We start from the raw sequence: 18,418 nt of genomic DNA, 5'->3' as shown, positions 1-18,418 counted from the left end.
GCCAATAAAATATTCATTTAATATAATTTGCAGGGGTTAAAATAAATACGGCAATGTTCTGTAGACGGCCTCACGTTATGACGTCACAAAATTTACCTTTCGCTCATTAAAGAGAAGCTAACCACAATAATAATATCCCTCAAGTGTAGTGTGCCTCACCATTTTATATTATCACGAGCCGCCCCTGTGTGACACATGACACAAGCTCGAAACAAATGACAATCGATGAAAAGCCCTATTGAAGTGGCTAGTTTCAACTACTTGTACACTGGACGTAAGTAACCATATTTTCTATTTTTTCAACTGTCAAAATTTCACCCTTTTGCTTTTAATTTAAGTGGTTTACTTATTTCCAGGTTCACACCTACAATGGTCAGTTTGACCGAAAACGTTTTGTACAATTTTCACTTCCTCGTGGATAAATTTTAAGAAATTTAATAAATTCATATACCTAAATACCACAGAATTGTTTACTTCATTCCACGTTGTTTTATCGAAGGTATACAGCCAACTACAGGGTTTACCTTTTTAAAGCTTCATGTTTGTGATTTACAATAATTTCTAAATATTATTAAAGAGTAGTGATATCCTCAATACAGGGTGTAACAAAAATACAGGTCATAAATTTAATCACATATTCTGAGACCAAAAATAGTTTGATTGAACCTAACTTACCTTAGTACAAATGTGCACATAAAAAAGTTATAGTTATAAGTTGAAGTTACAAAATGAAAATCAATTTTTTATTCATCATTATTTTGATGATTTATTCATCATGAAAATCATTATTTTTTTACCATTATTCAAAGAGCACTGGTCTACAACCGTAGACCGCGCGACTAAGCGCGTTCTAGTTTTTAGTTGTATATATAAAGCTAATACATATGTAGGCTGCTGTGTATACCGGGTGGTGAATTGGAACACGGGCCATAGGAAACTCAATGTAAAATTCTAAACTGTTGAATTCCTACTTCCCTAATTATTTTACATCAAAAGACATTAGAAACTATTTGTAGAGGATTGAAATCTGTATTGAAAACGACTGTTAATATTGTTCTACAAACAATAATTATTCAAAATTTTGTAAAAATATAATACAATTTTCAGAGAAATACGCCAAAGTTACGCCACACACACTGCAATAATGTGTATAAGATTGCATTCGGTGACAATGAATTTATTATATTAACAATTTGAACTGTCAATTTCTTTATTTATTTTATCATTTATTCTTTAAAACACAATAAAGTTGATCAGATACCCTCAGTTAAGGAGAAAGTATTAATAATAAAGATATTTTCTTTAGTCAATAGTGTGCTCACTGTCAGTTAAATAGTAACGTGTGGCCTAACATGCCCACACATACCTACTGCGGTAATTACATTATATTTTTCAAAATTTTGGAATGTGTTTAAATCGTACAACAATTGTAACTTCTGTTTTTAATACAGATTTCAATCCTCTACAAATAACTTCTCATGACTTTTGATGTAACATAATTAGGGAAGCAGGAATTCAACAGTTTAAAATTCTACATTGAGTTTCCTATGGCCCGTTTTCCGATTCACTACCCTGTATAAAGCTAATAACATAAATGAAAATATTTCAAGAAGTGACTTCATTGAAAACTTAGCATGGCAACTTATCAAACCGCAAATTGAATATGGATAAACTATACCTTCCCTGCTAAGAGAACTTAGACGACGAGCTCGCGTACTGCTCGGAGTTCAAGAAGTCGTACCCCCCCCCCCTAATATTCAAACAAATTTTTTGGGACGATGTTGTATTTGTGCACGAATTTGCAATATGTCAACAAGAAGGGCATGCCAAAGATGTGACAAATTTAATTTGCATTCAAGCAAATTTAATTTGCATTCAAGGATCATTTTGGGGATATTTACACTGCATGTTTGACGGACTAAAATTGGGCCACTTTGACCATTTAATAGTTTTGTTCTTTTTTCACTTTTTAGTTCTATTCTTTATTATTCATCCCTATTGGTTATTCTATAAGTTCAAAGATAAAAAATATTTGTGTTTTTTACTAAATTGAGCTTATTTTTGTGACCATTTTCATTTACTTGAGAATAAAGACCCAAAAATCATGACCTCGTTTTTAATTTTACCACTGTCAAAATGAGAAAAGCCAAGTAACAATACATATCTAATATCAAAGTACGGACATAAATAAACATGTTATTAACCATTAATTTGTAAATTTTGTTAAAATCAGGTATTATACGACAAAAACTATTGGTCTACAATGGTAGACCGAGCGACTAAGCTCGTCAGCAATAACCGCGCGCCTAACGTAGGGTTAAGTAAGTTAATACTTTTCGGGTTATTTGCGATTGAAAATGTTAATATTTCCACAGAAAAACCACGTTTTCAGGCGGTTTTTCGCAAATAACTCAAAAACCAAGTATTGTATCGAAAATTGTATCATAGCAAAAATGTAGCATTGAAACAAAGAAAAAAGTTGTGTATTCGTAAAGTCCATAGACCCAGCACAAGCCAAAGTTGTAGCTCATGAAAAATACGTTTTGATTCGTCAAATTCCAAATCGAATATTTCAACGTGAAATAACCAAAAAATGAAGCACTGTATAATCTTCGGGCTCAGCTGTAGATCTATCGCCTTTTAGTGAAACACCAAATGCAAGTAGATAATTTATTTATGTAAATGTAAACTGACACTAGTTTCCCGGGAGACGTTACTTCACTGATACGCTTCGTATGAAATTTAAACTGAGACTTTTATGATGATGCTACATGTTGAAAGTATGAGGTGACTCGAAGGAATGAATTTAAAGGCACATCTTGCCTCGTTGAGTTGACTCTAGTGAATGAATCTAATGTATACTCTTTCTTAGCTTCAGGATAAATTGGGTCATAGCCCACACGACTTTCAAACAAAGGTTTTTATTTAGTTAGCAAAATTAGTGTCCATTGTCAAAAATATTGTTTATGATTTGCAACAATTAAACAAAATTAGTAACCCACACAAGTGTAGGTATATATAATAACAAATTGGTTCATGTGATATACGGGGTGATAAATATATATTGTTTAATATCGGATATGAATGATGAATATTTGAGATTAAACAAACACCTTTAGGGAAAACCCCATTGAAACTTTTTTAAAGTGTTTACAAAACCTTTATTATTATTTTTTATAAAATTTAATATTATTAAAACTAAACGCGTTACGCTCAAAATAAATTACCCCCATTTTTTTTGTAAAAAAATCGTGAAAAGCTTTCCCTGTTTAGCACCCCAAATGAAATTAATCGTTACCGCTTTACAAACAATTTACTTTACTTGTGTATTTTTTATATGATCTGTAAGCTTCACCGGTTTCAAGTGCTTATTTTTGAAAGGGTTATAGTTTAAATTACTTGAACGAATCACTAATCACGAGTGTATGCAAACTTTGAACAGCCATATCAACCAATTTTTGTCTTACACAAAAACAAAATGAAACTATCATATTTATAAAAGCAATAAAAGCTACATTATTTTTCTCTTTGAGATTTTTCGTCATACTAATACTTTTTAAGTTATTTTGAAACAAGGGCAATTTTTCAAAATTTTATAATTTTATAAACCATTTTTTTTAATAAGCAATTCGAACCGGTCAAACTTACAGATCATACAGGGTGTCCCGAAAAGATTGGTCATAAATTATACCACACATTCTGGGGTCAAAAATAGTTTGATTGAACCTAACTTACCTTAGTACAAATGTGCTCATAAAAAAAGTTACAAAATGAAAATCGATTTTTTTCAATATATCGAAAACTATTAGAGATTTTTTATTGCAAATCGACATGTATCATTCTTATGGCAGGAGCATCTTAAAACAAAATTATAGTGATTGTACACCCATAAAAAATTATGGGGATTTTGTTCCCTTTAACCCCCCCAAACTTTTGTGTACGTTTCAATTAATTCATTATTGTAGTACCATTAGTTAAACACAACGTTTTTAAAACATTTTTACCTCTTAGTATTTTTTCCATAAGCCTTTTTTAATATATTTACGAAAAAAATTTTAAGGGGGTTTTGTTCCTTTAAACCCCCCAAATGTTTGTGTACGTTCCAATTAAACTATTATTTTGGTACCATTAGTTAAACACAGTGTTTTTAAAACTTTTGCCTTAGTCTTTTTTCATCCGTTACCTTTTATCGAGATGTAGCTTCTTTTTCAAAATATACCTAAAAATGTAAATTATAAATAAATTTTCAGATTATTAACAGGTCTCCATAATCATACTTAACCATATACAAATATGTGGTGGATTCGATAAATATTCAAAATATTTCGATAAACCCTGGCTTATCGAAAAAGTACTAAGAGGCAAAAAAGTTTTAAAAACATTGTGTTTAACTAATGATGTCACAATAATAATTTAATTGGAACGTACACAAAAGTTTGGGGGGGTTTAAGGGAACAAACCCCCCATAAAATTTTTATGGGGTGTACAAATTTCACTTTAACGTTTTTTTAAGATGATGCTGCCATAAAAATGCCACATGTCCATTTTCAATAAAAAATCTCTGAGAGTTTTCGATACCTATATGAAAAAAAATCGATTTTCATTTTGTAACTTCAAAGGGCTGTAACTTTTTTTGTCTGCACTATTGTAGGTACGTTGAGTCCGCGAGTCTTTACCCGTGCGTCAGTAATACCTGGCGAGATAAAACACATACTTTTTATCTAGCATCATTCTCTTCCATGCATGAAACTCATGACAAACCAGCTGCCGTTTGTTATTAAGTAACAACACATGTTATTTTTATGAACCATCTAGACTCAGTGCATTGAAAAGAGATAGGTACAAAAAAAGACGATTCGGTATGTTTTCATATTTTAAGCACAATTTGTTTGACGTTTCTGATTTGTTTAATTTTGTGGCTGTCAGTCAGTTGAACTTTTTGCGGTTTTTGTCGAATTTTTGCGTTTTGAAGTTTCTTTATATTACACAAACAGTTGTTTTCACAACTAATTTTATATTGGGCTTTGAAATTTTAAGGTAAATAATTATATTTAGGCAATTAATATTTAAAACATACAAAGCTAACGTCATTCACACAGTAAAGAAATGACTGTGTTTAGATTTCCGTCAAAGTGAATAAAATAACAAAAATAAAATATGTTATTGGATTTTCTTATAAATTGTTTATTTATTTATTAATCAATAATAATAAAAGAATTTATTAAGCTACTTCAAATGTAGCTGTAATTCTGCGCAAAAATTTTGAAGCAAAACTTACATTTGATATTCTATATATTTGATAACCTCAAATTTTATAATAAAACCCGTAATCGGAACAGTAGCCACTTTCTGTCAGTTGTTGTTGCGTGAAATAGATTTCAGACTTATTTCGTATGCTTTAAGTGATGACGCACGGGTAAAGACTCGCGGACTCAACTGTATATAGGTAAGTGAGGTTCAATCAACCTATTTTTGACCCCAGAATCTGTGGTATGATTTATGACCAATCTTTTCAGGACACCCTGTATAAACAGTAGGTACACATATAGGTACATATAAACGAAAAGGTTAAACGGTAACGATTAATTTTATTTAGGGTGCTAAATAGGGGGAGATTTTCACGATTTTTTTAACTAAAAAAAGAGGCCAACTTTATTTTGAGCGTAATTCGTTTAGTTTTGTTGCTAGAAACGTTTGTAACAAAAATAAAAAATTTTTAAACACTTTAATTAATACACAATTTTTTTCGTTTTTTATGTTACATTTTTGCTAGGAACATTTTTTTCGATAAAATATTTTCTTTTTGAGTTATTTGCGAAAAATCGCAAAAAAAACATTGTTTTTATGTCGAAAAATCAACACTTTTAATCGAAAATAACTCGAAAAGTATTGATTTACTTAAAAAACTCTATATAGAACGAAAGTTGTTTAGAATTATTCAGTCTTTCTATTTCCGGACTTACTACATTGCATTGCAATTAGCATTGCTACAGGATGAACGTGGTAAAGTAATATTTGAAGTAGAGGACAAACTTAAAGAATGGGAAAATTACGTTACGAACCTATTCGAAGACGATAGGAGTAGTTCACCTCCCGATATTACTAACTGCGACGGACCCCTAATAACACGCTCTGAGGTAATAAAAGCCATGCAATCATCAAAAGATAGCAGAGCGACTGGTCCTGATGAAATTCCAACTGAAATATACAAGCTTATAAATGATAGCAATGATTTAGAGGCTATAACTTCGTTTTTCAATACCATTTATACCAGCGGACAACTACCTAATGGTTGGTCTAATTCACAATTTATAGCTTTACCTAAGAAGACAACAGCAAAAACCTGTGCTGATTATAGAACCATCAGTTTGTTAAACCATTTATTGAAAATTTTTCTGAAGGTAATACATGGTCGTATCTACAATAAATGTGAGGAATACCTGGATGACACACAGTTTGGTTTCCGTAACGGGTTTGGAACGAGAGAGGCACTGTTTGGAATGAACGTACTTGCTCAAAGATGTCGAGATATATCTGTAGACATATACTGCTGTTTTATTGATTTCCAAAAAGCATTTGATCGTGTTAAGCACTCTATATTGATCAAAGCTCTAAAAGACATTGGCTTGGACGGCAAAGATGTTCGAATAATTGCAAATTTATATTGGAATCAAACATTAGTTTTAGTAGATGGTGTGAAATCACAGGCTCTTAATATTAAAAGAAGAGTACGGCAGGGATGCCCCTTGTCACCCCTGGTTTTCAACGTTTAGTCCGAAAGAATTTTCAGAAAAGCACTTTCTGAAAAACAAGAAGGAATACTTGTGAACGGTGAAGTCATCAATAATTTGCGATATGCGGACGATACAGTACTCCTAGCTTCTGCTCAAGAATATCTGCAAACACTACTTGATAGTGTCGTTGAGAGTTGTAGGGAGGCAGGTCTGGATCTGAACATACGGAAAACCAAAATAGTCATAATAAGTAAACAACAGCATATAAAACCATCTATATAAAATATGTAAATAATACCAAACTTGAGCAAATTGATAAAATCGTTTACCTTGGACAGCAATTAAATTGTTACGCAGAAAGTCACGGCGAAATTAGATCTATAATAGAGCAGACTAGAGCCGCTTTTACAAGAATGATCAAGGTGTTATGTAACAGAGACCTAAAATTGGCATTGAGGATCCGTCTACTTCGCTGCTACGTGTTCTCGGTCTTACTTTACGGTGTCGAGTCCTAGACTGTAAATAAAATCGATCTAAATCGCCTTGAGTCTTTCGAAATGTGGTGCTATAGAAGAATTTTAAAAGTTTCCTGGGTGGAGAAAATTCGAAACTCCACAATACTAGAACGTCTCAGCAAGACTACTGAGATCATAAAAAGCATCAAGCAGAGAAAGCTGGAGTATTTCGGACATGTAATGAGAGGTCCCAAATATAGGTTGCTACAAAATATCATGCAAGGAAAAATAGCGGGCAAACGCAGTCCAGGACGAAGAAGAACCTCATAGTTGAAGAACTTGCGAGATTGGTATGTTGTTGATACAAGCATGCTATTTAGGGTGGCAGTGAATAAAATTAAGATAGCTATGATGGTAACCAACGTTCTGAAAGGACATGGTACATGAAGAAGAAGGACTTACTTTAAAGGCGCGTTTTTCCACCCTCGAGAAGGGGTGAATGTCATCCCCCAAGTAAAAGCAACCAACGACACAAATTTAACTTTGAAGTTGATGGTAAGTAGAACCTAAATTCAAATTTTCATGCAATTCGGAGTTAACCCTGACAATTACACTCCAAAATTATCATTTACTGGGCTATAAACAATACTAAAACAAATTTTGATATCAGAAAATTAACAAAATAGTACTGAAACTAAAAAATTTTGTTCTGTTTTGAAAAAACTATATAGTTAAAATTGATTTAAGGCTCTCATATGAATTACCGGCGATACATCAGCTTCAGTCGCTGTTATACCGGCATAAATTTGAATAGACTTCTGTCTGGTACCAATCCCACTGCGGTTATCAATCGATTCTCCGGTTCATAGGTGTCGCTCTTGACGACTTAAATATCATACCGGAATAACTTTTAGGCGGAATTTGCTTGTGATCACCGGTGATTCACATAGTATATTATGAATGAACCAGAAGAGTATGGTTTTCGTATTTTCCGCCTGGTACCCTTCTGATTTGTTTAAAGGGGACATTTTTGAACAGGAATCCGCAAAGAAACCGAATCAGAAAATTTTTCATACCAGGGCGGGCTCACTTCTTCTTTCTTCTTCTTCGTCTAGCCATTCACGTCCACATCTGAACATAAGTCTCTTCAAGTCTTCTTTTCCATTGTTTTTAGAAGGTCTGCCTCTGGGTCTTTTGTGTTGGTATGGTCGCCAGGTTAGAATTGTTCTGTGCCATTTGTTTAGATCGCTGCTAGCTACATGTCCAGCGTATTCCCATTTCAATTTTAATGATTTTTGTACCACATCGGTGACTTTGGTTTCTGTCTTATCCATGTGTTTGTTTTCCTGTCCTTAAGTGATATGCCAAGCATTGCTCTTTCCATCGCGTGTTGAGTGACTCTGAGTATGTTCGTATTCTTTTTTGCGATTGTCCATGTTTGTGCCCCATATGTTAATATCGGAATAATGCATCCATAAAAAACTTTAGATCTAAGATGTAGTTGAATTTGCTGATTTCTGAGTATATAGTTCGGTTTGCCGAATGCTGGGGCAGGCTCACAGTATGGACTAAATAGTTGCCCAAATGCTCCGGCGCTATGTTCGGAATGTTTTTAAAAAAGACACTAAGATACCTATTATTTTTTATCTGTTAAAATATATCTTTTTTTTTCTGTAACTTTTTATAATAAAATATTCAGCAAACAATGCGTGATTGTTTTAATTATAGTCGTTAAATCTTGCTATTTTCTTATTACTTTTGCAACTTGCCTAAGATGAATGACCCTTGATGCTCACTTGTCCGACATGCTATTAGGTTCACTTACATCCCATCGTCACACTCTGTTTGCCCGATTTTATATACCAACGATAATAATGGTCATTTAAACTATACTCTGCATGATATCACCGGTGATACACATGGTCCAGAAATAAACCAAGAAGATTGATCACCGGTTATACATATGGTACCACAATGCAGAATCATCAAGAGTATCATTGGTAGCCAAACTGTTAAGTGAAGATTTAAATTATAATGACAATAATGATCATATAGTATGTCGATGAATAATCTCTTGTCTTCTTCGCTTCAGCATCCATCTGGCTTGCAATTTTTAGAAGCCATGGAGGTGTTACCAGGGAAATGGACCAATAAGTTTTCAATTAAAAATCTTTCAGTAATATTTTTAATATTTTTCAATATTATTAATGCTTCTATTAGGTTGAAAACTTACTTTGCCTTTCAGTTGCCAGATAACGCTAGTCACCTACTCCATAAACGTCAGTTGCAATGCGGGGACAATCTTTCCTATTTTTGTCACTTCGGGCAGAGACCAGCAGACCTACGCCTCTCTGATGATGACTCCAAATAGAGTCGAAAATCGTCGATTTAGAGTGCTGGTCTGCGGTCCCTGTTCTAAGTGAAAAAAAAGACGGTTTTGCCTTCGCATTGCAACTGAATAAAAATGGAATTTTTATTTTATTTTTATATTAATCTTTACTTCTTTGAGTAACTAGGTCCATTTTCCGTTGGAATTTACCAACTGAACAGACTGGGTCGTGAATTGTAAGTTTTTTTATCCCCTCTTGTCTTCTTCGCTTCAGCATCCATCTAGCTTGCAATTTTTAGAAGCCATGGATGTGTTACCAGAGAAATGGACCAATAAATTTTCAATTAAAAATCTTTTAGTAATATTTTTAATATTTTTCAATATTAATGTTTCTATTAGGTTAAAAACTTACTTTGCCTAATTAATTACTATTTTGTTAAACGTTTAATATAAAAATTTGTTTTATTATTGTTTTGCCGTTATCTTTTATGTCAATTTTTATTGTATCACAATATTAGAGAAAGAAAATTTTCTGAAAACAAAATGTTTTATCAAATTAATGAATATTTTTTGCAAAATGGGTCATGTAGATGTTATTATTTTTATACGCTAGTCCAAATTAAAAAACATTGACATTGGCCCAATATTAACGGAGATATTGCAAACAACTCCTCCACCCATTTTCAGGCAAATTTTTTCAATTATTGAAGGTCGCTACGAATGAGTAGCTCAGGCGGTAGTATGTCTGACTTCCATGCAGGTCGGCCGGGGTTCAAATCCCAGCGACGGCGAGAACAGCTAGACATTTTTAAAATGTCTATAGGCCCCAGGTCGACTCAGCCTGAATAAAATGAGTACCTTGAGTAAAACCAGGGGAAATATTACGCGGGTGAAGCGTAGCACTGGCCCTGTTACCTTCCTTGTATACCGTAGGCCCTAGATATAGCAGACTACCCTGCTATAACCTAAAAGCCGTTTTAGCAGTATAAAACGGGAGACTATTATTATTATAAACGGCATTGTTACGTAGGTAGTAGGCTTGATAGATGTACCTACTCACGCACTTTTAAATGTCAATATTGATAAATAAACAAATTATGAATCTTTAAATTTGGAAAAGCCATCTTGGCAAAAAATGGTCCTAGAAAAACTTTTTCTTTTGTAAATGTGTGAAAAATTACAAGGAACACGAATATCGAAACAGCTTTTTAAAATTTTTAATCCCAGCGATGTTATTAAAAAATCAACTTTTAAACAAATTAAAACAAATTTTCAAAAGCCATTTTGAAGGATACCTAGTTTAATTCAAATTTGGATTTCTCAGTGCATTTACCAAAAATATACATAAAAGCAGAAAAAATGAGATATTAAAAAATTGTATACTTTATCGCCAACAATCACCGCGTTTTTTTAATTGAAAAAATGGTAATATTTAATAAACAAATTAGATATCTTATGAACTACCGAATATTTTTTAACAAATTTTTTTTCTACTTTATAACGATACCACAACGCAACTTTTTCTGCAAAATAAAATGTTTTATAGTGCTTATTTATAATGAAAATAATATTTTCTTCAAATTTGTTTTTCAATCTTGATTTACAATTATTTAAATAAATTAAAGGCCAAATTTAATTTAGTAAGCCTTACATCAAATATTGTTTCTTCAGCTATGCAGAAAAATATCGTAAAATTTAAATTACCCCTCATAAGACTCATATACTTTCTTGAAAACATGTTTTGTTTTGACCTAAACTTTGATAAAAAAAATGTATTCCAACCTGTACGGAATTACATTTTGATTTATATGTATTGTAATTTTATTTGATCGTGCTATTAATAAACTAAGATCATTAGAGACCACCTACTCCAGGGTAATAAGCTAGAAATAGACCATGTTCGGGACACTCAAAGATCCAGGTAGCTGACTACTTTTTTAGTTATTGCAGACCTATAGGAAGAAAACCTACCTGTTTCCTGCCTAGAGTTCGCGTCCGCTTTTTAATTATTAACAATTTAGTGCAAAAATCGCGATTTTTTCTATTTTTTGCACCCCAATCAAAATCTAAATAGTTGACATAAAATTACAAAATTTAATTTTTAAGAACATTAAAGAAGCTTCAAAATGCCGATTTTTGAAAGTTAAAAAGTTAATTTGTTACTACGCAAACTGCAAAATAGGTGAAAATCGTTATTTGTTAATAACTTTTACTAAAATTACTTTAGAACTTTAGTGTTTTACCTAAAGTTGGATATTGGGTTACTTAACAAACCCTCAAAAATTGAGACCGATCCATTAATTATTTTAAGAGTTATTCTAATCGTTTTTTCCAGAGACCTATATTTTGCAATAACATAAAACAGAAAATAATGAAGATAGGGCAATTCTGCTTATGTCAAATGAAAGTAGAAAACTGATGCTATCAAAATATACTAAAAAAGATAAAAAATTATCTAATATAGTCAAAAATCTTAATGTCAAATTGTTGAAATTTTGTAGTTTATAAACATTTAGAATACCTTTAAAAATATTGTCCGTAGAAAAATTCCTTTTACATATTAGAAAAGCTGGTATTTTACACGAATTTTTAAAAATGTAGTTCAATACATTTTGATCGTTCTTTTTTAATTCATATGTAATTTCTCTGTACTTTACAAATATGCAATTTGTCTAGCCATTTATTAATTAATAAACAGTCTAATTTGTTTAAACACTTTTGGAAAAAAAAATTTTTTTCCCAAAAATCCATGATTTTAATCATACTATTATTATTAATTATAGAAAAAGTTAAGGTATACTTTAATAAATAAATTATCTTCAATAAATAATTATCTAATAAAAATAATTTATTTATTAAAGTGTCCTTTAACTTTTAAAAATGATTAAAAAATTGATTTTTGTAAAAAAAATATTTTTTCAAGAACTGTTTAAACAAATTAGAGTGTTTATTATTAATTAATAAATTTATAAACAAATTGCATATTTGTAATGTATGTTGAAATTGCATACAAATTAAAGAAAGAAAGATCAAAATCCATTGAGTTGATCCGGAGATGCAGAAAATTGTATTAGTTTGAAATTGTTTTTTCGGTGTTTTAACTCGGTGGATTTGTAGGTTCCCCCTAGTAATCGTTTGAACTACATATTTGAAAAATCGTAAAGGGTACTGTGAAGGTATAACGTTTGTTCAAATATTTTTAAGAAAAAATACAGATTCCATTCTTTAAAATGGCATTAATGAGATTCCTTAATTATTATAAACCAATTAGCTAAAAACTTTCTCTTAAATGAACCCAGGCTAAATTTTTTTATTTCAAAATTCGTGTTAAAATACTAACTTTTCGAATATATAAAAAGATTGTATCTACTGGCAACATTTTAAAAGTTATTCTAAATGTTTATAAACTACAAAATTTCTAAAATTTGGGGTTAGGATTTTTGACTATACAGGGTGTTAGTAAATAAGTATGAAACATTTTAAGGGCTAATTCTACATGAAAAATTAATACCAGTTTGCTCTATAAACATATGTCCGCAAATGCTTAGTTTCGGAGATACGGGGTGTTGAAATTTGTATTTAAAACTGCCAATTTATTTATTGCTCTAAGACCAGTTGAGCTATGAAAATGAAATTTGGTGAGTTTTAGGAGGTAGTTATTACAAATTTTTTGACACAATTTAAAATTTTGTATTCATCATTGGCGCGCCTACGGGCGATGGTCTGAATTTTTTAAAGAAAAAAATAGTACGCCACTGAGATATTTCGAATTAAAAATTATTTTTAAACTCCATGTCTAATTTATGATAAAAAACCATTCTTGCCTTTTTTTCCATATGATGCACCGTTTTTATGCAGAAAAATAAAACATCTTGGCGCGTATTTTTCATTTCTTAGTACATCATCAAGAACTATCCAATATAATAATACTAAACTAAAACAATAACAGAAAATATTACTAGTAAGATTTCAACTAGGTTCAAAGCTGCAAGAAATGTTTAAAATAATCTCCTTTACAGATAACAGAAGAATTTTATGTTCATCATTGGCGCGCGTACGGGTAATGATCTGAATTATTCGAAGAAAAAAATAGTACGCCACTGAGATATGTCAAACTAAAAATCATTTTTGAATTCCTCGTTCAATTTACAATAAAAAATCTTTCTTACCTTTTTTTCATACGAGGCGCCGTTTATAGAAAAAAAATATGCATAGAAACTTAGTTCAAATACTTTGTAAACGTTGATATTTAATTTTTTTGCATAAAAACGGCGCCGCATATGAAAAAAAGACAAGAAAGATTTTTTGTCGTAAATTGAAGGAGGAATTCAAAAATGATTTTTATTTTGACATATCTCAGTGGCGTACTATTTTTTTCTTCAAAAAATTCAGACCATTACCCGTACGCGCGGCAATGATGAATATAAAATTCTTCTGTTACCTGTAAAGGAGATCATTTTAAACATTTCTTGCAGCTTTACACTTAATTGAAATGGTATTAGTAATATCTTCTATTATTGTTCCAGTTTAGTATTAGTATATTGGATAGTTCTTGACCATGTATTAAGAAATGAAAAATATGCGCCAAGAGGTTTTATTTTTCTGCATAAAAACGGTGCATCATATGAAACATAGGCAAGAAAGGTTTTTTATCACAAATTAGATGTGTAATTTAAAAATAATTTCTAATTCGAAATATCTCAGTGGCGTACTATTTTTTTCTTTAGAATAATTCAGACCATTGCCCGTAGGCGCGCCGATGATGAATACAAAATTCTTAATTGTATGTCATAAAATTCATAATAACTACCTTCTAAAACTCACCAAATTTCATTTTCATAGCTCAACTGGTCTTAGAGCAATAAATAATTTGGCAGTTTGAAATAAAAATTTTAACACCCCGTATCTCCGAAACTAAGCATTTGCGGACATATGTTTATAGAGCAAATTGGCATTAATTTTTCATGTAGAATTAGCCCTTAAAATTTTTCATACTTATTTTCTAACACCCTGTATAATTTTTTTTCTTTTTTTTATATACATTTTCATACTATCACTCTTCTACTTTCATTTGGCATACTCAGAATTGCCCTATCTTCATTATTTTCTGTCTTATGTTATTACAAAATAAAGGTCTCTGAGATAAACAAATAGAAAAACTCTTAAACTAATTAATGGACCGGTCTCAAATTTTGAGGGTTTGTTAAGTACCCCAATACCCAACTTTGGGTGAAACACTAAAGTTCTAAGATAGTTTTAGTAAAAGTTATTAACAAATAACGATTTTCACTTATTTTGCAGTTTGCGTAGTAACAAATTAACTTTTTAACTTTCAAAAATCGGCATTTTGAAGGTTTTCAATATTCTAAAAAAATTAAAATTTGTAATTTTATGTCAACTACTTACCTTCTGAATGGGGTACAAAAAATCGAAAAAATCGCGATTTTTGCACTAAATTGTTAATAATTAAGAAACGGACGCGAACTCTAGGCAGGAAACATGTAGGTTTTCTTCCTATAGGTCTACAATAACTAAAAAAGTAGTCAGCTATCTGGATCTTTGAGTGTCCCGAGAAAATCCTTATTTCTCTGGACTAGTAGTGATTCAAGGACGCGGGAAGCGATAGAAGTTTATAGCTTTAACTAGAACTAGCCAGATTATTTCTCTAATTGTTTTGGTTTGTTATTGCCTGCTATTGGTGATGATGGTTCGTGTTGGGCCGAAAAGCGTCCAAAGTGTTTTCAATTTGTAATGTTTTTAATAAACTGGCTTGTGGTTCATCTTAGGGAGAGAGTATTATTTACTATTAAAAATTATAAAAAAAACTAGGTGTAATAACCAAAAAATAGAAAAAAACAGAGTAGAGATTAGTAAGGAGGCGCATGCAGCGCAGTCAACTGGGAAAACTGCATTATGATGATGGAATATCTAGAATCTAGAGACATTTGGGTGATTACCAATCCACTTACTTGTTTTTAACGTAACTCAAACGAATTTGATGATCCATCCACTCCAGATGGCTTTTATATTCATCTGGATTATTAAATATAACATTGCACAATGAACAATTCTGGTCATTGATATAGGTTTGCTCATTAAATGGCTCCTTATTCAGAGAGTTTTCTCCTAGAAAATAATTACAAGATTTTACAAAAAAATTGACATTTAGATTAATACAAAATTTAAGTCAAATCTTTTAAATGTTAAATATATTAAGTATCTACTGATTATGCCATTTTTCCATCTTATCTAATGCAATCAAGAGCTTCCTTTTAACGTGCTATTAACGTGATATTATGAGATTCTGTCTTGAGTTATAAATGAGTTATAAAATATCCACGGTATTTGTGTGTGTCTACAGTGTTCGTCTATAGAATCACATATATATGTGATTCTATATATTTTCAAGGTCCATACTTCGACACCGTATAATACAAGTAACCATAATTAACATTTAATAGTGTGTTTCTTAAGTTGAATTTTTAAGTCAAGTCGTTATAAAAGAGTGACTTTATTTTTAAAAAAGTTCCACTAACCAACTCAATTCTACATTTTATCTGGCCTGGCTCGATATCTAGTGTAATTGTTCGGTATTATAACAAGCTAGATATATATTTAAAATTGAATATGCTTTTTGGTTGTTCATCTACTTATTTGTAATTGTATATTTCCATACGATAAGCCAATAAATACCATGTACCTATTTTGTATTAGAACGATTGATTTAATGAACGTGTTAATGGATTGCAAAAGACATTTAAATCTATTTAAATCCCTCAATATAATTGTATCATCTGCGCATCTCAATACGAATGCTCGCTTTTAGCCCAATAAATGACCGTTTTGGAGGGTAACTTTCAGGGGCAACTCCGAATTGCATGAAAATTTGGATTTAGGTTCTACTTACCCTCCACTTCAAAGTTTAATTTGTGCCGTTGGTTGCTTTTACTTGGGGGGTGACAGTTACCCCTTCTCGAGCGGTGAAAAACGCGTGTTTAAAATAAACCCGGAAATGGATAAATTGACAGATTATAAGCAACTTTCGTTCTATAAAGTTTTTCATGTAAGTCTTTTCAATACTTTTCGAGTTATTCGCGATTGAAAGTGTTGATTTTTTGACAAAAAAACTACGTTTTCACACCGTTTTCGCAAATAACTCAAAAAGTAAATATTTTATCGAAAAAAATATTCTTAGCAAAAGTGTAGCTTATAAAAAAACTAAAAAATGGTTTATCAGTAAAGTCTATAAATTGAGCAAAAGCAAAGTTGTAGCTCATGAAAAATACGTTCTTATTCGTCTAATTCCAAATCGAATAATTCAACGCGAAATCACCGACCATTTTTCGGGAAAAGCTTATTAACATTTTTAAAGTATCTAAAAAAAGCTTTATATTTGTTTTTTTTACAAAAGTTTCTAGCATCAAAAATAAACCAGTTACACTGAAAAAAAATTGGCCCATTTTTTTGGTAAAAAAAAATCGTGAAAACCTCCCTCTATTTAGCAACCTAAATAAAATTAATCGTTACCGCTTTACCATTTATTTTAACTGTACAGTGAGTGATCATATTATTAGAGCCACCTAGTAAAATTCAATGTTTTAGAGGAAGGGTATATAATTGAGATGTATCATTTATATTAATGGATTTGTTTCCATTTGGCTGTCTTGTTACACTTTATGAAAGTGCAATAAATAGTCTGACAATAGTGGCAACACGCATGTGTGGCAATGCGTGACTCAGATGCCATTGTTTGTCAGTGCTGCCTATCTCACCAAGGAAAATAGAAGAAATAAAAACTTTAATTTTCAATACTAATCACTGCAACAGAAACATAGCATCCATTTCTAAAGTTTCAAAGGCAACGTGGACCGTATAAAGAAAAAACTTACATACCATTATTAAAAAAAAAGTAAAATTTTCTGAGGTGGCTCTAATAATATGATCACTTACTGTATGTGTATTGTTTATATGATCTCTAAGTTTGATTGGTTTGTAGTGCTTATTTTTGAAAAAAATTAGTTTTAGAGTAAAAAAAGTTTTCTAAAAATTTTTGAAAAATTTCCTTTTTTCAAAATAACTAAAAAGTATTACTGATAGGAGAAATCTTTAATAGTAAAAAAATGTAGGTTTTGCTATTATAAATCTGTGGTTCAAAGGAAAAGGGGCATAAGTCACCTAGTTAGTCATTTTTAGAATTAGGCCAATATTAGCAAAAGAGTAAATATAAGCTATGCGCGCACTAAATATTTCAAAATAACAATATATATAAAGCCTTTCTAACCAGAGTAAGGATGATTTATTAATTAATCTTCTTTTGTGATATTTGTGTAATATTGTACTTTTTGAATTATTATTATTTTTATTAGTTTAGTGACATGTGTCTCTTTTCCAAATTATAAAGCAGGTAACACATTATTGTTATCCATACTTAAGCCCCTTTGTACTGTCAGTGGGTAAATAAAAGAGAGGTTTTTTTAAGTATTTATTTGGAAATTTTGTTTAGGATATTATTTAAACATATCGTCCGAACCACAAACATATTCTGCATTCTCGAACATTGTTGCCGTCTGGTAAATTTTCATAAAATGCATGGCATTCTAAATCTATTAAATTCAAAATATTTAGTAATCTTTCTTTTTCTCCCTGCTTATGCTCAAGAGCTCAAGGGCCGGTGTAGCACCTTTCGGGTTGCAATGGAATTTTCGATTTTCCCTTTGGCAAAATGAAATGCACTTAAATGGCTCTTCTTGTTTTAGGGATGTTTTGTACTTAACGATGCCTTCATCAGTGCCATATGAAAACAATTTAACATCGCACCACACAAATTTGCTTCCATTTATATCAAACTCTCTTAGTTGAAGTGACCCTTTTAAAAGTTTAGAAAAGTCCAAAAACTAAAA

The 18,418-nt window shown here is 31.2% G+C and overlaps 1 protein-coding gene across 2 annotated transcripts in view; it reads right to left on the bottom strand.

The window, feature by feature from the left end:
* Positions 1 to 18,418, bottom strand: part of LOC114332347 (putative helicase mov-10-B.1) — a 196,204-nt gene that overhangs the window by 113,798 nt on the left and 63,988 nt on the right. For both annotated transcript variants that reach the window (XM_050650230.1, XM_050650228.1), the window contains one exon: positions 15,488 to 15,644. In XM_050650230.1, coding sequence (XP_050506187.1) covers positions 15,488 to 15,644 — 157 coding nt within the window. The remainder of the gene's footprint in view (positions 1 to 15,487; positions 15,645 to 18,418) is intronic.

This window comes from Diabrotica virgifera, chromosome 5, assembly GCF_917563875.1.
Source record: "Diabrotica virgifera virgifera chromosome 5, PGI_DIABVI_V3a".
In the NCBI taxonomy this organism is placed as follows: Eukaryota; Metazoa; Arthropoda; class Insecta; order Coleoptera; family Chrysomelidae; genus Diabrotica; species Diabrotica virgifera.
The sequence above is the reverse complement of the archived record's forward strand: the minus strand, read 5'-3'. Positions and strand labels throughout refer to the sequence as shown.